Genomic DNA, 21,882 nt, shown 5'->3' on the forward strand with positions numbered 1-21,882 from the left:
TCTTACTTGTATCTTTTCAAAGTTCTTTTTTCTTCAAGTTGTTTCTTAATTTTACCTTAAAAATGTCGGTTTTAAGAATGAATGATCGTCCTTCTTTGACTTTTACTATCAAATCGGAGAACAGGGATAAATAATACTAAGAGCATCTCTTGCTTGTGGCATCTTCTTTAAACTTTATAATCTGGAAATTATTTGTGATGGTACAAAAAAAAATCTCCCATTTCTCCATTGATTTATTTTTCTGTAGGAAGGATTTTCTTTCTTTTATAGTGTTCTTGTGATTCAAAAATGTCAACAATCGGGTTTGAAATATGTCAACAATCGGGTTTGAAATGAACTTCTTATGCAGGCAAAGCTCAATCGATTTCAAACCTGTCTACTTACGCATGCACACCAACCTTGATTAGAAAGTTTTATTTTAAATTTCATAAATTATTGAATGGTGGAAGGGTCCATTTGACTTCGTTGAGATTGGAGGGGATCGGGATTAAATCCCAGCCACAAACGTCTTTCATCGAAGACTATACATACCCACAATATATAACGTAAAAATCAGATTCGTGGATGAATGAAGTCGAGATCTCAAATTGAGATGTTTCCCTTAAAAATCTGAGTATCAATTGCATCCGAACCATTCAATAAATTTTGATAAATTCAATTATGGAGTGACTCAATTTAGAATAAGGTAACAAATTTCTAAATCTTCAAAGAGGAACCCTCCAATAAATTTTGATCATTGTGGGGTGACTCAATTTAAAATAAGATTCTAAATCTTCCTAGATAATCTAAGCTGAGTAATCTAATCCTAGATCTAAATTTGGTCTAACTTGAGTAATCTAATTCTAGATCCAAATTACTTTGATTCAAGGGTTATTACTTCGTCTTGTATAGTTGCGCTGAGAATTAGAAGGATTAGAATTAGGATTGCCTTATCGGAATAGATTTCCCATCAAAAGTTCAAATATTGAAAGCTTTCCAATTTTCGTTTTTAACCCCATTAAACGTCTGAGTACTCAAGACAGTTCCTTCCCCCCAACATTTTTATCACTACGAATAATCCCCCAAAGACAAAAGCGATCAGACATCAACAACGTTGTTCCAAGTATCGTCAACAATTCCGAGTCAAAGAGTTAATACACGCATGTATATATCTACCTATGCTTTAGAAGTATTATACTTCACAGTGAGTTAAACCATAACAAAGCTTATTGATTCGCTTTGGTCGAGAGTGAGAATGCAACCCATTGATCATCGCTTACTGGTAACACAGTAATATCCTTCGGAAATGTCATATTCGGCTGACGGGGGCAAACAATGACCCGTTTGGAAGATGAACTCTTTCCGGCTTCTAGCTTTGAGACTAAATTCAAAACGTAATCATTGGTGTTACCAGGTTGAGCAACATTACGGGATGATATAGCAATATCACGAGAAACTTCATGATCAATGTCACAAGAAGATGGAGCTCTCTTTCTTGTTGAAATGCTTTGAGATCCTAAACATGGAATATAAGACTGTGACTAACAAATATAGCACAAATAATATCAAATGACAACAATCAGAAACTTGGTGGACTAAAAGGATGGTGTATCTAACATGTTTCAATGTTTGAATAACATTTTTATGTCATATTTGGGTGCGGATTTATGCATACTTTTGATTGCATGCCATCAGTTCATATAATGTAATAGCCAAGGAAAAGAACACCAAATATAATAACAGTCTTAAAGGGCAAAACCACCTCCATCATTGGGTTGTTTCTCAAATGCCGGATGTGAAATTACAGGACTGGATCTCACTTGCAGTTCCAGGTCAGTGCTGACACTGGATTGCAACCTACATGAGATGCCTTGAGGAGAAGCTCGTCCTCTAGGAGACGTAGAACTCGACTTCCCTGGATTACAATTGCACAAAAGATAGTAAATGCTATAAAGCTGAGCAATAACTAGTCATCAATAGTTAAACACGAGGATAGATATTTTCTGCTTTAGTCCATCGACTCCCATGTCCCATCATGGCATAAACTAATACACATTGCCTACCGAAACCTCATAAAATAAAAAACGTGCAATTGAAAGCCATGCTTGGAACCAAAACAGACAAAAAAAAGTATACTATTGCCAAAATCACTTACCCTCTTTTATGCTAATATAAGCAGCTTTGGCTGCACTCATCTCAGCTTGTTTCTTAGTCCTCGATTGTTCCCCTTCAAAATTTGCTTCTCCTATTTTCACCGTTGAAACAAAAACTGGAACATGAATTTCACCAGATTGTGATGTTGAATAAGCCGGTAAACCTAGACCTTTTTTTTGGGCCATCTCTTGCAACAGATTTTTGTAAAGGCCAGAGTCCTATAATTTATAAACGAAATAAACATCCAGAAATTAGTAGAAGTAACAGATAAGGGTACTTCATTTAAGCACAAAACCACATCCAGAAAGTTGGTTTGAATTGGAATACTAGCCTCTTGAACTCCATCTTGACATGATGACAGTAAAGCAACTTTTGCGACTGCATTCTCAGCATCTTTTAATGTGGCATGAAATTCTGGACTTTCATAAGTTTTTCCATCGATTTCCACTTTACAACGAAAACGACTAGCATGGGGTGGGCCATCACGCTCACATGTGTATACAGGTAAAGTGAGGTTTTTCTTCTGAGCGAAATTTTGCAACTTATTCTTGTACAAATGTTGCATACCTATGTGCATCAAAAAGTTCCCAAGTTGTTATATGTAATCATTCATAATTGGAGCAGTATGAACTCCAAATTTTGAGCAATGTGAGATGCGTTGGAAAGAATAACATAAGAGAACCAAAAAGAATTGGACTTCTTCCTCTTATAAGTCCCGATTTCGAGCTGTAACTACCTGATACAATGCAACTCAACCATCTAACCAACCTAACTCCCTTGTGAACATCATCTATAGTTAAGGGTAACTGGTCACACAGTCTTACTAGCTTTCTATCTTCTTCATGTATGAGTTGCACTGTTTTTTATAAGGTCGTACTAATCTGTTTTGTATCATTCCAATTAATCGGATGTATATCCACATCAATACCAACAACTCGAGCTAAGCGTATCAAGTGTAGCTGGTAGAAAGAATAACCCAAGTATTACTTGAATGACCATGCCAATGAATGAGCACCTCCTATTCGAACAAAGATAGATTATAAGCAAGGTATGCTCCTAAACAGAATGTCATCTAACCAAGGGAGCTTCATTTTCAAGGTTAAATTCCCAACTCCCAACCTACCTTTATCATAGCCTAACCCCTACTTAATTGGATGCAGCCCATGCCCTACACCCTTACCTATCCACTAAAAGTTTCTGTTACCTTCTCCAACCTAACTAAAATAAAACGCGAAAACTTAAAGATAAGACAAAATATAACAAGATACCACCCAATATGAACTAAATAAGAGTCAACTTGCTTCGATCTTTAAAAAAAAAGCTTTTTTCCCAAAACACCAAACATCTGTGCACCCTCTACAAACAAGATTACGACAAGATAGAAACATGAGATTATGAAATGAAGAAAGACAGATAGGAGATGATTGTAGAACTTTTATTTGTTACTTGGTGCTTCAATTCTTGTTGATAAGGCCTTGTTTCTTATTTGGAATCCACCGGCAAATTTTTCATTTTTAGTATTGAAAATGGTTGAAGTCCAATACACTCCTTTAGAACCAATATGTGCAAGTCCTACTTCTCACATCCACGAATTCTCATCACATAGAAGACACATAAACCATGTTCTCTCCTATTTGCAGATATGCATTTGTAAGTCCCTTAAATGTCAATTAATCACTTTTGCAATAGCCTTCTTTTTCTTTCTTTTTTTAGTTGGATTGAAAATTTGGAGGCCTAGCTATTGTCGCATTTGCATCCTTCCTAACAAAGTATAGATTCACTACCATAGTTGACACACAGCCTTTTTCCCATATCTTTAATTCCCTCTTCCTCACACAGACCCATTAATAACATCTTCACCTCAACATGTATGTTTAGCTTAAGCTTACCAGAAAGACTCAAAAAATCAAACCATGAAAGCCATTACGGGAAGAAATGTAGGGACTCGCAACTTTCCTCCTCTCGCTTCGAATTGACCTCTATGGGAAGTGTGTGGATCTTTATGCCTATAGAAGAAAAGCTTATAGCCATTTCCCTTTAAGATTAGTTATTATTGACTGTTTCCATTTCACAATCTGCGTTCAAGCAACATTTCTACGTTCTTTACCATCATCCAATTTTTGTGCAGTATCACCTCCTACACCACTTCCTCGTGTCTTCCAATTTCTCTCTCCTCAACAGAACCAATTCACCTTCCATGCTTTTCCCTTCCAGCATTCCAAAAAAACAATTTGCTCCGGTGCTAAAGATAATGCAATTGAGAATATCAACAATTGGCATCCCAAAAACACCGTATGATGATGATCATGGGTTGGCCTTGTTAAAGATGGTCATACTAGATCTATTCTCTAGGATGAAATAATACCTTTCTTTTAGGAGGTACACTTCTCTAGAAATGTTAGAACCACTAAATTAATGAGAAATTAATGAGTCGGGGTTGTTTTTCCTATAGTTAGAGTTGACTAATTTTATCGTTTCTAAATTTAGTTTGTAACCTATTTAAAAGTCAATCAGTTGATTTGTTTGATAATGTTTTTAGAACTTTAGTTTGTGTGTTTACAACATTTGGTATCAGAGCCACGTCGCAAGGCCTGATTGTGAGAAGAAGAAACTGCAGTTTTTTCCTTAAAGAATAAGCTGAAAGAGATTCAAAATATTGGCGGTTGTCAATTTCGTTCAACTGGCAATTCCTAAGTTTGATGGCCATTGTGATCATTGGTCTATGCTTATGGAAAATTTTCTTCGTTCAAAGGAATATTGGTCCTTGGTGGAGACCGGAATCCCTGCCGCAGCAGGAGTAGTAGAGATTACCAAAGCACAACAAAAAAAAAAAAACAATTGCAAACTAGAAGCCGAAAGACTTGAAGGTCAAAAATTATTTGTTCCAAGCCATTGATCAAACTATTATGGAAACAATCCTTAATAGAGATACTTGCAAAACAAATTTGGGACTCCCTGAAGCAGAAGTACCAGGGTTCCACAAGAGTAAAAAGAGCTCAACTCCAAGCTCTTAGGAAAGAGTTTGAAGTCCTACCGATGAAAGAAGGTGAGAGTGTTGATGCATATTTTGCTCGAACTCTCAACATTGCAAACAAGATGAAAATTTATGGCAAACACATGAAACAAGTGGTGATTATTGAAAAAAATCTTCAGATCAATGACCTCAAGATTTGACTATGTTATATGTTCGATTGAAGAGTCTTAACTTAGACACTTTAACAATCGATGAATTGCAAAGCAGCTTGCTGGTACATGAGCAAAGACTGAATGGACGTGTAGGTGATGAACAAACACTAAAGGTGACATACGATAATAGATTCGGTGGAAGACGAGTTGATCAAGCTCGTGAAGTTTTTCGAGGAAGAGGAAGAGGTAGACATCCATTCAACAGAACTACAGTTGAGTGTTATAAGTGTCATCAGTTAGAACACTTTAGATATGATTGTCCTCAATGGGAAAAGGAAGCAAATTATGCAGAGCTTTAGGATGAAGAAGAAATCTTGTTGATGTCATATGTGGAGCTCAATCAATCAAGGAGGGAAGATGTTTGGTTCCTTGATTCGGGGTATAGCAATCATATGTGTGCAAACAAGGAATGGTTCTCAGATTTTGACGAGGAATTCCGACAATCTGTGAAGCTTGGAATAATTTCAAGATGGCGGTGTTAGGAAAAAAGTAACATTAGATTGCAAGTCGTTGAAGTCACTCAGGTAATCACTGATGTTTTCTATATACCAGAGTTGAAAAACAATCTCTTAAGTCTTGGACAATTGCAAGAGAGAGGTGTATCTAATTTGATACAACATGAAGGCAAAATCTATCATCCCAAGAAGGGGCTTATTATGCAAACAACAATGTCTGCAAATAAGATGTTCATATTACTTGCAAGAATCATGCCACAAACCGCCACTTGCTTCCAAACAATTATAAAAGACAACACTCATCTTTGGCACCGCAGATATGGGCACCTAGGCTTAAAAGGTTTGAGAACATTGCAACATAAACAAATGGTGAGAGGGTTACCCCTGTTGAAAGCATCGTCTAAAATATGCACTGATTGCATGGTGGGAAAGCAACATAGGGATTCATTTCTAAAGAGAAGTTTATGGAGAGCAACACAAAGATTGCAACTGGTACATGCAAATATCTGTGGACCCGTCAAACCTCTTTCCAACAGTAAGAAGAGGTATTTTAGAAGTTTTATTGATGATTACAACTGCAAGGTGTGGATATATTTTCTTGCTGAAAAGTCTGAAGCCTTTACTATTCAAGAATTTCAAAAATCTTGTTGAGAAAGAGACGGGAGATTTTATTCATTGTCTATGCACAGACAGGGGTGGAGAGTTCACCTCTCACGAGTTCAACAATTTTTGCAAAACTAATGGTATCAGTAGACGACTTACTGCAGCCTACACTCCCCAACAAAATGGTGTAGCTGAGCGTAAGAACAGAACAATTATGAACATGGTTAGAAGTATATTATCAGAGAAGCAAGTTCTAGAGAATTTTTTGTCAGAAGCAGTAAACTAGACAATGCTCGTGCTCACCAGAAGTCGTGCAGTGGTAGTGAAAGATATGACTCCTGAGGAGGCTTGGAGTGGCGTAAAACCTAATGTTGACTATTTTCGAGTTTTTGGATGCACTGGGCATGTTCATGTATCAGACGGTAAGAGAAAGAAGTTAGATGATAAAAGTTTTCACTGTGTGTTGCTACGGATGAGTGAAGAGTCTAAAGTATATAGACTCTATGATCCAGTGTCCAAGAAGATAGTTGTAAGCAGAGATGTTATTTTTGAAGAAAACAAATGTTGGAATTGGGGGAAAACTAATGAAGAAGCTAGACTTGATACCATCGAATGGGAAGATAGTATTATAGAAGGAGGCGAACATGACCAAAGTGAGGAAGAATCTGAAGAGGAGACGATAGCAGAAGAAGAAGGGGAAGTTAGTATATCTTTCAGTGAGTCATCTGAATCCAATTCCTCAACATCTGAAGAAAGCACTCCCGAAATGAGGAACAGAAGAGCACCATTATGGACGGAAGATTATGTGAGCAGGGGAGAATTTTCTGAAGAAGCTGAGAACAACAATTTAGTTCTATTAACCTCAACTACAGATCCGACTACCTTTGAAGAAGCTGTTCAAAGTTCAAAATGGAGAGCTGCAATGGACTTGGAGATAGGAGCCATCAGACGAAATGAGACTTGGGAGTTGATAGATTTGCCTAAAGGAATGAAGAAGATTGGAGTAAATTGGGTTTTCAAAACCAAACTCAACTAAAATGGTGAAGTTGACAAGTATAAGGCTAGGTTGGTAGCAAAAGGTTATGCACAACAACATGGTATAGACTATACCGAGGTGTTTGCACCTCTAGCTAGGTGGGATACTATTCGAATGATAATTGCTTTAACAGTTCGGAATGGTTGGAACGTGTATCAGCTTGACGTGAAAAATGCTTTCTTATATGGAGAATTAAAAGAAGCCGTCTTTATTGAGCAACCACAAGGTTATGAGAAAAAAGGTCAAGAATACAAGGTATACAAATTGAAGAATGCATTATATGGCCTTAAACAAGCCCCACGTGCATGGTACAGTCGAATTGAAGCACATTTTGTCAAAGAAGGATTTGAGAGGTGCAACTGTGACCGTACTTTATTCATACAAACAGGAGATGGAGGTAAAATTTTGATTGTTAGTCTACATGTTGACGATCTAATTTTTACTGGTAATGATGAGAGCATGTTTGTTAAGTTCAAGAATTTTATGAAACTTGAATTTGAAATAATTGATTTGGTAAAAATGAAATATTTTCTCGGGGTAGAGATTTTACAAAATCCTAAAGGCTATATTAGTCAGAAAAAGTATGCAAAAAGAAGTTTTGGAGAAGTTTAGAATGGAAAAAAGTAATAGTGTGAAAAACCCTATTGTTCCTGGGGTTTGGGTTTTTCACATATGGAGTGTCTCTAATAAGCAGATTTATGGCAAGTCCAATAGAGTTGCATTTGCATGTTGCAAAAAGAGTGTTGAGATACTTAAAAGGTACTATAGATTGGGAATCTTTTATCAGAAAAGGGGTAATGGAGAGTTGATAACATATACTGACAGTGATTATGCAGGAGATATAGATGATAGGAAAAGCACTTCTGGCTATGTGTTCTTACGTTGTCCACTACTGAAGCAGAATTTGTGGCAGCCGCATCTTGTGCTTGTCAAGGGGTGTGGATGAGGAGAGTTTTGGAAAAACTTGGTCATTTTCAAGACAAGTGTATCACTATGTTATGTGATAACAGTTCCACTATTAAGCTATCCAAGAATTCAATCATGCATGGACGTAGCAAACACATTGATGTGAGGTTTCATTTCTTGCGTGATTTGACTAGAGATGGAGTTATTGAGCTGAAGCATTGTGTCACACAAGAACAAGTTGCAGATATTATGACAAAACCACTAAAGCTGGATGCATTCATAAACTACGTGAGTCAATGGGTATGTGTGTAGTACCACGAGTAAACTGAAAGCATCCCTGCAATCAATTTAGGGGAGAAATTGTTAAAGATAGTCATACTAGACCTGTTCTCTAGGATGAAATGGCTACCATTTCTTTAGAATGTCCCCCATCTCTACGAATGTTAGAACCACTAAATTAATTAGTGGGTGGTTGTTTTTCCTATTTTTAGAGTTGGCTAATTTTATCATTTCTAAATACGTTAGTTTGTAAGGCTACAAAAGCCAACCAAGTTGATTAGTTTGATAATGTAATTGATTTTAGTTTGTGTGTTTACAACGGATCTGATAGCCATTGGGATCAACAAAGAAGGTAAAGAGCTTTGAAGGAAATGAAATGGAATGACTACCGACTTAGGATTTAAAACCCTACAAATTTATTGGCAACCAAATGTAATAGTATCAATCAAATGTAATTGAAGTGCATAAAAGTTAGCTAAAAAACTCATTATAGAAAAAATGATGATGCATCGTTCAAAACAAATTTAGAAGACATTGTTAATAAATATTAGGTACTTCACCTTCCAAGCACTTGAGAGGTGGGACTTTCACATTCTAGCCTCCTGTCAATAGTCCTCTCCCTATATTAGTAGCAGTTGCTCAGTCTTAACCCACAAAAACCCGACTAGCCTACCCTGCCGAATAACCTCGACATTGTTAGAGGCTAAATGACCCCCAACCTTACTAGTTCTTCCCTCTCCTTGCATATGTGAAACCCACTGGTCACCTATTCTTTCTTCCTTTTTTTCTTTCTTTTCTTCGACTTACTTGAGAACTCCAAGGATAGAATACATATTTTATTTTTCCTACCTATGTTGGATTCTTAAAAGCTAATTAAACCCTACAAATCTATCATCCAAATAAAATCTCATAAAAAAAAGTCATCCTACTCCATTCTTCAGAATCCAACATACATTACAACAAAGGATACAATAACAAATACCAGCATGTGTTTCCAAAAAAGAAAAAGAAAGAAATGTAAACATAATATTTTACCTCCATATGTTTTTAGATAAAAAGCTATCATCTACTTCCATATTGCAATCTAATATTTGTGCCAACCCGACATAAAGTTGCTGATCATATGAGCATTTAAAGTGTTCAACCATCTTGACTTGGTAAAGGATACGAGTAAATCATACCATATGCATGCCAGAACATAGTCAAAATAAACCAATATGTGCCACAATGCTACCATAATATTGAAGCAATATATCTTTTTTAATGTACATGAATATGGTGATAATCCTTTCTAACCAGTCAATTTACTGCATTCTTTGTCAAAGTAATCAACCACGGGAGACTTGTCAGTGTTTTGAATTTTCGGTTCAACTGACTGTGCTGAAAATTTGACATCCATATTACTCGTGATAGAAGAATCTACAGGAAGAATCAAACCACATTAACAAATGTAAGTATCCTAGCGCGCACACTCAGAAAATAATTTGATGAAACAATAATTATTATTTTTTAAGGATGTGAAAAGTTGCTGGAAAGCTTTATAAACATTGAATGCTGCTTTTAAAACCTTTAGTGGATTCCACAAGTTCAGAACATTCATTTGCCACCTCAAGCTTTAGTGGTCTCAGTGGGTAAGAAACTGTGTTGTCCAGGTTAGTTGTTGCACCAAAAGTGTCTGCAAGAAAAGGAAAGTGACAACAATATTTTAAGCATTCTAGCATATTGGAAAAATAAATATTATGTCTGAATCCCAACCTAACTAAATCTTCATCACATTGTGTTGTCCAGGATAACAACTAATAGCAGAAGGCCAAAGTTTTCAAGTAATTAGTAGTCCATGACAATGTCATTAAGATTAGAATAGAAGGGAAAACTGTACGCTGGGTGCAATTGATTGAATCATATTTAATTTTATGTTTTTAAAAATGCAAGGCATATCAAGAACGACAGGTAAGTATTTGGTGAGCACAAATCCTGAAATGGTTTTCAGAAACAGTTACTAATAGGGCCCATGTCATGAAAACATTTTGTAAAAATTCATGCCATCATCTTGCAACGAACATACTCAAACCCAAGGTTCATTATCTCTTTCATGCATGTGGTGCACTCTTTCACTCACGATTTCTAGTCATGATTAATCTTCAAAAATCTAAACCATGTCCATTATCTCTCTATGGCCAAGTCATTTGTATACTTGATCACCGCACTTCTATCTCCACAATAATATACCTACCGTTAGTCTTTAGATCTATGAATATGACATAATTTTGTGGATTTTAAGGGTTCAAACTTTTCACACTAGGTAGTTTAATAATATTGGCTTTAGTTAGGATATACCTAAAGTAACATCCAACTCGTGCTCATAGAATGGACAAACATGACCTGGAAAGTAGACTCTTCTTCTACCTCACATCACGCACCTTCCACTTGTGTCGTTGACATCTCCATGTATATAGTGTCCATAGACAACTCTTTCTCCATCATCTGCAAATTTCTCCAATGGTCCCAAGTCCACACGTGATAGGCATCGGCCCCAGTAACAAAGGTTTGTCATAGGACAACACTAGGGGGAAAGAAAAATTGTGCAAGGAGTGAGTAATATATGAGTGGGGCCCATGAATTGGTTAAGACATGGATTGAGAAATGTCGTCGTTATGGGATATATAAGCATATAAGGAAATAGGAAGGTGCAGGAATATTTTTTTATTAGAATTATGTTGGACATTTGGAGAAAGAAGCTCTTGAATTCTCCCTTAGCTTGTATTTAATGTTGCACCCATCCTTTCTTCCCATGTTGGGACTTTCAATCCAACCCAATCAGTCTTGAACGACATCCCGATCTATTTTTATGTCCCTCTTCAGTGTCCCTAGTGTGGTTAGCTAAGTTTTTGAGAAGTTGAAAAGGATTCTTATGGGAGGGAGCTGATGAGGAGAAAGGTTCTCATCATGTGAGATGGGAGGTGGTGCAGGCTGCTAAACCTTGGAAGGTTAGGCATAGATAACGTAAGAGCCAGGAACAAAGCCTTAGTAGCTAAATGGTTATTTCTATTGAGCTTCCTTGTTAGTGGGGTTAAATGCATTTCTAGAAACCCATGAAAATATATTTCTATTGAGCTACCATTTCTTTCACAATTTCTTTATTGTGTTAAAGGAGGTGGGGGGATACTTACTTTTGAGAGGATAAATGGGCGGGGATAAACCCCTTTACTCCATGTTTCCTCCTTATATCAGCTATTCTCTTCGAGAATCATTTGGAAGCTACAAGCCCTTCTCAGTTTGAGAACTCTCTATCTCCTTCTTTGGGTTTCGTCGTCCGTTGATCAATAGGAAAATGACAGACGTTCTAACTCTTTAATCTTTGTTGGAAGAGTTTTGTATTAGCCCAGGGAGGGGGATGTTCGCCTTTGGAGTTCTAGTCTGGCCAAAAATTTTCCTACAATTCCTACTTTCGATGTTTGACCTACAAATGGTATTTTCTCTTACCGTTAATTTCAGGTGCAATGAAGGAAATTGGCCAACTTCTTATTTGGAATTGCTTCTCAATGGCAAACCTCAATCTTACTCCTTTTGGCTTCTACTCTGGAAAAAGTGGAGAATAGGCTTAACTCATGGGGATAGTTTCACATATCGAAAGAGGGTCGTCCTCTTATCCAAGCTACTTTGACTAATCTCACTAGTTATTATTTGGCCCTTTACCCCATCCCTCCCATGGCCTTGTTTGCCAGTGAGTGTTTGTCCTGCAATTTTATTTGGAAAAGCAGGAAAGAGAAGAAAGGCTTCTCACCTCCTAAAATGGGTCAAGTCAAGCTCCTAATTGATGAAGGGAGTTTAGGGAATATTGGCTAACAGCATAAAAATAAATCTTTATCCGCTAGGTGGATCTGGTGTTGGTTATACACTTGTTTTATTTATTTCTTTTCCTTCGTAAGGTTTTGGCTAAAAGTAGCTGTTAGTATTTATTTTATTTTGTTGTTTATTTGTCCATGAAAAAAGGCTGGAGATATGGACGATAGGAAGAGTGGAAGCAGTGGAAGAGTGGAACTAATTTTTAGGAGGTGGAATTAGTGGAAGTAGTGGTAGCTTATTTGTATCAAGAAATGTGTTATTTTTTTATTATATAACAAAAATAGTGTCAATATAGTAACACACCACAAAAAAAAAGAGGAAAATTAATTTGTGTGTCTTTGCTCCTTCTTCCGTTATTTTCTTTCATTTGGTATCAGAGCTACAAGATCAAAGCTTGTTTTCAATCATGTCTCACCTAGAGATTGAGCGGTCAAGAAGAGAGAGATCAAAAAATGAGACAGGAATCGAGTGACAGGAGCCAAAGCACCAATGCGATAGAAGATGATGCCTCAAATGAAGTGAGTGTACGGATTCAAAAAAAGGAGGGACCTGTCACACTCAAATACCTGATGTTGACAAAATGCAACTATGCAGCTTGGGCAATTAAGAGGTATTTATGATGGCACAAGGTGTTTGGGAGACAATTAAATCACCCGAAACAGTAGATAATCGCAAAGATAAGATGGCTTTAGCAGCTATTTATCAAAGTATTGGAGAAAATAAGTTGCTACAGTTGGGTGCCAAGAAAACGGCCAAGGAAGCCTAGATCATGTTGAAAAATATGAATCTAGGTGCGGAAAGAGTGAAAGAAGTTGGAACGCAGACTCTCTGGTGGGAGTTTGAAGCGTTGAGGATGGGATTCAAAAAGTATTTATGAGTATGCTGGAAAACTCACCATAATTGTCAACAAATTAAGAGGCTTCGACAATACTGTGGATGATATCCAAGTAGTTAAAAAGCTTCTACGATCCACCTCTGCAAAGTTTCTTCAAATCACTTCAACGATTGAGGAGTTCAGTGATCTCAAAACGAAATTTGTTGATGAGATTATTGGATCACTCAAGACACATAAAGAAAGGATGCAAGGGTTTGGAGAAAAAGATGAAACCGTTCTCCTCACTCGTGCAGAATGGAAGGGACGACAGAATGCAAAATCCTCAAAGAAAGAAGGGAAGGATCAAGGCAGTTCCAGAGGAGGCAGGTGACGGGGTCGTGGAAGATGGAGAGGCCGTGGGAGATGTGATTGGCATCGAGGAGATGAAGGATTGTCACAAACTCAGAAGAAGAAATTCGATAAAAGTAAAATTAAATGTTACAGGTGTCAGCCGATGGAACACTTCGCATCATAGTGTTCCACAAAAGACAAACAACTCAACTTGAAGGAGATGCAGAAGGATGAGGAGTCTTCATTGCTAATGATAGAGGCGTGTGAAATTAAAACTGCACGTGACAAAGAGCCTGATTTTGTGAGGTTGAATGAAACTATAGTGCCGCCAACAACCAATATTGGAGCTAAAAATTCCTGGTACCTAGATACTAGAACAAGCAACCACATGTCAGGAAAAAAATGAGGGTGTTTCGTGAGCTCGACACATCTGTTGTTGGAAAGGTACGTTTCGATGATAACTTTATCTAGGCTTTCTTTTGGTCTATTTGGGTGGAGAGAAGTTCTCATACTTTCTCATACATTTTTTACCTAGGCTTCAATTCTTTACCCAGCTCTTTTGTGGATAAATTTGTAAATTGACTCCTCCATTTTGTAATTATAGTTTATCTTCTCTCATAACCCATTGGAATAGTTTTTAGTAACATAATGGATAGGATTCACCTTTTTGTAATTTCATTTTATCAATGAAATTATGTGTTCCAAAAAACAAAAGGGATGGCTCCAAATTACTTCAGTAAAATCCTGACTGAGGATAAAACGATTGCTGTATATAAATCCCCAAACACGAAATTCGCAAGAGAAAGAACCTAATCCCCATCAAGCTTCCAAGTTAATGTCTTTGTCTCCATGAAGAGAATAAAGGTCCAAAGTTCCTCACAAGGGAAATATAATCTTCGGCTTCTTCATCTTTGGGATTTCTTTTGTGTGAGATCCCACATCGGTTGGGGAGGAGAACGAAACACCCTTTCTAAGGGTGTGGAAACCTTTTCCTAGCAGTGTGGAAACCTTTCCCTAGCATACGCGTTTTAAAAACCTTGAGGGGAAGCATAAAGAGGACAATATCTACTACCAGCGGTCTGCTTGGGCCATTACATTTTGACTCTAAGATAAGAAGTCAAAAAATCAAAGAATCGACAGACCGGCAATAGGAAACAAAATAGCAATTATCACGATAATAAAGGTAAAAACAATTGCCACTCCCCACTGAAATAGCAATTCTGTCCCAAAATAGGTTCATGAGGCGAATGAACATGTATATTGTCACTTCTAGGAGGCTGATTGCAAGACAACATAAGCCATTCATATGGAGTAATGCAAAATTTACTAACTACAATCTTGCCCTAAAGAGAGCCTCATTCCGATAGGGAACCTCCAAAAGAACCTAACAAAAGAAACAGACACAATCTTTCAACTCGTTCTAGAATTTCCCTCTACCACTTATATTCTTGCCATAGAGATGAAATATTTGGTTCTCAAACATTTAATTAACTGATACGTAGAAACTATGAAAAATGCATATCGACAAGTAAATGGAAAGTGGAAAGAAGAGTCTAAAGTCATACCCGATTGCGAAGGCAAGGACGGCTGTGGAAAAGAAGAAATATGCAGAGAGGGATGAGAAAATTGAGGACTGTAACGAAGTTGTTCCATCGGAGGAGATGATTCCGGAAAAGATGGCTGGGGATGGTATGGCTGAAGCTTGGGTGAAGAAGGAAGAGAAAAGAAGTCAAAAGCAAGTTTAGCAGCATCGTTCTGTGCTTGCTTGGAAGACTTACAAGGAGTCTGGGAACAGAATTTGTTGCCGGCGACGGTGACTGTGGCCTCAAAGCGCGGGTCATGATCTTGACCTTGCTTGACAACGGAATACACGGGTAATTCGTAGGATTTGCGATGACAGAGCTCTTGAAGCTTTGTTTTGAACATGATTTTGGAAGGTGGCGTTCGATCAAGAAATGGATTCAGGTAGAGATGGAGAGGAAATCAAGAAATTGAGAAGATGATGGTGACAGTGGAGTGCTAGCTTGAGGAGAGACTTCACTTCTTTCTTCACACTTAATTTCCCCCAAATCCAGGAATGCATCGTGTAGTAATAATACATTGTAAATTATCCTTTTTTTTTTTTTCTTTTTTTCTTTTTTCTTTTTTTCTTTTTTTCTTTTTTTCAAGAGTAAAATATCTTAAATACTAGGGTACATTCAATCCGACAACTCGGACTAGCCCAACCCAAACTATATAGGTTGGTTGGGTTGGATTAGCATTTCGAGCAGGGTTTGGTTCATTTTTCTGAACCCGAACTGAATCGGTTCAATTTCGAGTTCTGGACAAAACCTTCGAATTGTCCCGAGCCAAATAAAAATATATAAAATATGTTAAGAACCTTTTCGTATTAATGGGTTTGCCAGTAGTACTGAGTTTAGTCCAGTGACACGAGTTTGACGCTAGCCAAATATTTGTTTATATTATTGTTATTTTGATCCATGTTTTAAAATTATATATATTATATATTTTTATTTTTTCAACCTCTGAAATTATTTCAATATTGAATTTTGGACATATAATAGTTCTGACTCTTTAGAAAGAATCTTTGTCTCACTAATTCTTTCCAAATTTTTGACACATTCAATTAAAATGCAAAATTCAAATAAAGAAAAAAATAATAATAATAATAAGAGGAGGGTTCTCTTTACTTGTATTATCAAAATGGAATATATCTCAAATAATTCACATAAGTATATAAGAATATACTTATATCAAAGAATCATATAAATATATATATAATTTTCATTCGGATGGATTTTTATCAAAGAATCATAATTTTCGGTCCTTATTTTATATTATTATTCTTTTTTATTTTATTTTTTTTTTCTAAATTAATTTGTATTTGTTTATGAACTTTTAATATATTTTATCTAAGATTGCATTCGAATAATTATACATTGTCGATAAATAAATTTAAAAAAACAACTCAATTCGAAGAAGGTTGGGTTGGGTTGTGAAAAGTTTCGGATTGGGTTTGTTACTAATCCAACCAATCCGAACTTTTGGGTTTGGTCAAAAAAAAATCCCTCAACCCGACCCAATCCAAACCATGTACACCCCTATTAAATACCATTTTTGAATTGTATCGTAAAATCTACCTCAATTTTGAAGGAAAAAAAATGGTTAGAGTGGTTCTTATTTAACTATTTATTTTTTTTAGTTCATAAATGGGAGTGAAATTTCGAATTTCTTTTTATTATTTAATCACTTTAATTATATTTTGCAGTTTCTAAATATTTTCTTTTTAAATAATCATTTAAAATTGTGACAACTAATTCATGGAGCCCAAACGTGCAAATAGCATGGCTTCCAAGTCTAGCATCACGCGCATGCACGACCCAATGAGACAAGCCCCACAATGCTAGACATAAGCTTGGAAGTCTAAGCCAACAAGCCAGCCTAACAGACACTATCTAGCTCTCCCGACTCTATCAGCTCTTGTGCGACTCATCAATTTAGGGTCACAAAATCTTCATAGAAATCTAGAGGAGAACATTCTTGACTCCTAAATCGTCCAAAACTGTCACGTAACTGAGAAGATCTAAAGGTAAAATTCTTGAATCTAGATTCTCGAATTTCTTTTAGATCTATGACATATATTAAGAGTTAGAATATGAAATTTGAGTATGTTACGAAGGAATTTGTAGTTGATTCTGATTAAAAATAGGAGTTCTCGTGTTCGTCAAAAGAGATAGGTATTGATGTTTATTGTCATCTTTAGACTAAGATAATTATCTCTCTTATTAGAAATAAATTGCAAGAAAAATATGTGGATACACACTCTACAAATCTCATGAAGAAACCGTGTTAGTCCGAGTTAGGTAGAAAAAAATAGGAAAATGCAAAGGAAATGGAAAAGTAATCGTATTTTAAAAATTGCAGAAGGGAGGGAACCAAACAGCGGCCGAGACACGTGTTAGGTGGCAAAGGAGTCGCGCATGTCAGAGAAGAAGGGACACGTGTCAAGAATCCAATGGTGGAGAAAAATTCAATAAAATATTTCTCGTCGGGCAAGAATCGAAGGCCGACGGCTTGCTGCTCGAGTCCACGACTTGATGACTCGCGCGCAACCCGAACCACCGACCTGACTTCTTGTTACCGCGCATCAGCGTAAAAGAATTCGGATTTCCAGTGCGTCCTTTCAGTTTCAAACCAACAACCTTGACCTCGACTGACCGTTCAACGGGCGCCACGTGGCAATACCTCAGCGCGCGTCTTCCCTCCCTCATGTTGGTCCGTACACACGTGTGGCCGTGCGTGTATAACAATGTCTTCTAAATTTGTTTTGAACAATGCATGCCCTATTCATAAAGTACTCCATTTCTTTGTAATATTCTTCAACACTTTTGGATCCGTGTTGCAAAGTACATAGTTTTTGCTTGAGTACTCAAGAATAATACTTACGAATGTACTCCTTCTTTCTTCACTGAAATCGTTGTTTTTATATAAAATTATTTTTACATAAAATATAAACTTGAATCTAACATTACATTTTTATTATTATTCTATTATTTATTATATTATTATATTTTAAAATGAACATCATTTTTATTATTATTATATTATTATATTTATAATAAATTTTGAAATTTTAATTGGCCGGTTACTCACATTACTTTTATTATTATATTATTATTATATTTATAATAAATTTTGAATTTGTTATTCGACCATTACTTACCTTAATTTTTTATTATTTTTATATTATATTATTATATTTAAAAAAATTAAATAAATGAATTTAATTTTTTTTTTATTTATTTACTTTTAATCTCCACCTTTCATTACTCCTAACACAATTCAATGGTCAATATTAATTTCTACTTTTTTCACTTTTCTTCACGGTATAAACTCATCAACTTCCTCCATATTTTTAATACAACTCCCATAAATCTCCAATTCTTATTGGTTCAAAGTCTCCATGGTTTGTTGCTCTCTACAAGCTTCCAATTTTATTTTTATTATCTTATTGTTGAGAGAGATTTTTTTTATTGTATTGTGAGAAAATAGTTGTGAGTGCTTCAAATTGTAAATCTACTCTTTGAGACAGTTGTGGTGTATTACTACCAAAATTCAAATACTTATACCGGTTTGATCCTGCACCGTGGAAAAGATTGAGTTTGCTCTTGAACTCGTAAAAAAAGCGGTGTAGCGGTTTGACTCTGATCCGTGGAAAAAGTTGAGAAAGTTTCTTATTCAAATTCCCAAGAGGCGCTTGGGGAGTAGAGTAGGTCGAGTTTGACCGAACCACTCTAAAACTACGATGTCATATTTTCTAACTATTTCCTATTTAATTTTAAAACTATTATTGTGATTTATTGCCCGTTCTAATTGATTATTGTTTTGACTTATTTGTAAAAAGTTTCATAATTAGAAAAATTAATCACATTTAAATACTTTCGTTAAAACCCTATTCACCCCTCTACGGTTGCCATACCGATCCAATACTCCCTCGCAATTCTTTTTTGTGCTAAAATTTCTCTACCCTTCTTCTGCCTCTTCCTCTCCCTCGACCAACATCTCTCTCTTCCTAGGACTATGTCCTCGACAAAAGGTGACATTGTCATCTTCTCATTTTCAACTCCTTCCTTTCGGAGTATTTCCCTTCCTTGAAGATTACCTAAAGTTGTTTCCTCTGTCTTGGTTCATGATTGTATAAACCGTAGTTAAATATGTTTAGGATCTCTCACACACAACTCATTAATTTTACACTCAAGGGCACTTGTGTTTATTACCGACAAAGGTAGGTTATTTGAGAAAGTGGCTAAATTTTGATATAAAAAGCAATGATAGTAACCAGCTATTCAATGAAATCAAGATAAAGCAAAATAAAACAAAAAATGAACAAACAAATAAAGGACACAAATATATTTTTAGATAGAATTGCACACTTAAAAAATGAATTCCAAAGAGAATGGTCGTGAAAATTTGAGAATGATCTAACTTTCGTCCTTACAGAATTCGAAAAAATTTAGAAGTTATCTTCAAGTGCAAATGATACAAAAAAATATATAGATATATGTATATCAAACACAGCGGTTCCAAATTTACATGGATTAAGAAAAATATGAATTGAAGTTTATTTGATCTTCAAATAAACATGCAAGTGGTCTAAAATACACGATAGACTGTTTATAATCACAATTTAAGAACAAATATGATAAAATAATTTGTTTTTTTTCGATATCTTTAGATGGCAGTAAGAAAATAAATGGACAGATTTCAAGGAAAAAAAAAACAATAGAGAGATAAAATCAATTCTAGGGTAGGCACAAAATACAATTACCAAATTGACAAGAACTCTAATGGTCAGCACAACAATCCAAAATTTTATAGGAGCAAGAACCCTTAATCAAAAAATTAACACCTCCTTCTACAAAATTGGAATCAACCCAGACATAAGGCTAAAATTAGATTACTCTTCAAATAAATGACAAGCAAGATTTGGAACCTTTTCTAAATTGAGTCAACCATAAGAATGGCTTGAAACATAGAAATGACAACAAATAATGGTCAAATTTATAAGGGATGTTTCAAATCAATTTGAGAGATCAATTTCATTCATCACAAATCATTTTTAGATAATAATTTGTGGTATTTATAGTCTCCCTACAAAAGAAGTTAGTGGTCGTTATTTAATCCCGAACCCCTTAAATCTCAATAAAAGACGAAGTACTTGTCATAATTGCACGTTGATGGCAGCGGACTTGCGATTGTGCGACATTCACTTCTCAGTAACAAGTGAGTTAAGCCTATTCGTTCTTGCGTCGCCTACGACCAAGCAATGTATGTTCGAGCCTCTAGCCTCGGTTCAAGAAGAAAGTTTTTAGAAAACGAGGGCAGAGAAATTTCGAAAGAGAGTTTTGAAATCAAGATTTGAGAAATTGAAATTGGTGTTATATGAGAATGTAAGCAAAAAGACAACAAACGACTTAACTATCGGGTAGGGAGAAGTTGCCATTACAAACTTTATGAAATTAAAAAAATAATAATAAATAAAGTTTTCTAACCACTCATGAAATGATGCTTGCAACTTCATCCACTACTTCAACCATGCAAATATTAACTTTTAAACCTCCAATAAATGTGAACTGAGCTTATCCAATTTTGGAGATGAAAAATGAATGCATGTTGAATCTTCTTGGCCTTGAATTGTGTAATAGGTCCAGTTGGAATATTTGGAACAACGTGATTCTTATCCTTGTCTATGTCACCTGCTCCAAATTCGCATCTATCCTCAACCAGCTCAGCTCCTTATTGTCTCTTAAAAAACCTGAGAAAACTTGAATGAGACTTGGGTTGAGGAATAGTCAAAGGCATACCCAAACTTGACCTGTTGATCCTTTGGCTTTTATGGCGCTACGAAAGTAATTGTCATTCTGTAAGACCATAATGAAAACACAATTTTTGTTTTTCTTCTAAACGAATACGATATTGAGATTTTTTACCGGAACGCGATTGGTTTTTAAGATCGTTTCCGNTATCTTTCATTATTTAGTTGATTTTTCTCAAAAGCAAAACTTTGATTACTATAATTGGTATAGAAGTGCTTTTTTTGATATAAAAGTGCTTTTTTTTGGAACTGCCATTAAACAATTAGAAGTGACTATTCATTACTATAATTGGATGGGAAAGACATATAGTGTTCAAAATGGTTGTTTATACCAAAGGAATGGTTGTTTCTAGGGTATAATTGGTATGCTAGGGTTGTTCATGAAAGACTATAATTCATTACTATAATTAGATGTGAAAAACATCTAGTGTTCAAAGGAATTATTGTTTCTAGGGTATAATTGGTATGCTAGGGTACAACAAGTGTTCAAAAGACATCTAGTGAAAGACTATAATTGGTATGCTAGGGTACAATATTGTTCAAAAAGACTATAATTGGTATGCTAGGGTACAATATTGTTCAAAAGACATCCAGTGAAAGACTATAATTGGTATGCTAAGGTACGATGCTAAGGTACAACACTCTTTCTTGACTTGTTCTTGTTTTTGTCCTAAGAATTTAGGCCCTTAGGTACTTTTGCTGTCAAATTACCGATTATACCCTTACATACATGGTTACCAGATACCCACAGAGAGACACATTACAGTACTTGTATGCTTCTAGCTGGAATCTTATTAAAAATGGGAGCATATGGATTGGTTCGGATCAATATGGAATTATTACTCCACGCCCATTTTATTTTTTCACCCTGGTTGAACATAGTAGGCATAATTCAAAT

General features: G+C 35.8%; 1 protein-coding gene across 2 annotated transcripts; it reads right to left on the bottom strand.

The window, feature by feature from the left end:
- Nucleotides 1-952: 952 nt before the first annotated feature.
- On the bottom strand, nucleotides 953-15,679 carry LOC111790691 (double-stranded RNA-binding protein 4-like). Of its 2 annotated transcripts, XM_023671704.1 has the most exons (7): nucleotides 15,175-15,679; nucleotides 10,166-10,273; nucleotides 9,895-10,017; nucleotides 2,465-2,700; nucleotides 2,135-2,351; nucleotides 1,742-1,894; nucleotides 955-1,495 (listed from the first exon to the last, which is right to left on the bottom strand). In XM_023671704.1, exons 1-7 carry the CDS (start codon nucleotides 15,533-15,535, stop codon nucleotides 1,206-1,208), a joined length of 1,488 nt encoding a protein of 495 aa, XP_023527472.1. In that variant the 5' UTR covers nucleotides 15,536-15,679; the 3' UTR covers nucleotides 955-1,205. The 2 variants fall into 2 exon arrangements, with proteins under 2 accessions (XP_023527473.1, XP_023527472.1); XM_023671705.1 differs by lacking the exon at nucleotides 1,742-1,894 and having other exon boundaries at nucleotides 953-1,495.
- Between the last annotated feature and the right edge of the window lie 6,203 nt (nucleotides 15,680-21,882).

The sequence above is a fragment of the Cucurbita pepo genome, chromosome LG03, assembly GCF_002806865.2.
Source record: "Cucurbita pepo subsp. pepo cultivar mu-cu-16 chromosome LG03, ASM280686v2, whole genome shotgun sequence".
NCBI classification, from domain to species: Eukaryota; Viridiplantae; Streptophyta; class Magnoliopsida; order Cucurbitales; family Cucurbitaceae; genus Cucurbita; species Cucurbita pepo.

Excerpts from the sequence above, each read along its gene's own strand:
- LOC111790691 (XM_023671704.1), bottom strand. The coding sequence starts at position 15,535 with ATGTTCAAAACAAAGCTTCAAGAGCTCTGTCATCGCAAATCCTACGAA. Across the intron at positions 10,274-15,174 it reads GTCCTTGCCTTCGCAATCGG|ACACTTTTGGTGCAACAACT; the intron begins GTATGACTTTAG and ends CTTTTCTTGCAG. Across the intron at positions 1,496-1,741 it reads GAAACAACCCAATGATGGAG|GATCTCAAAGCATTTCAACA; the intron begins GTGGTTTTGCCC and ends TTCCATGTTTAG.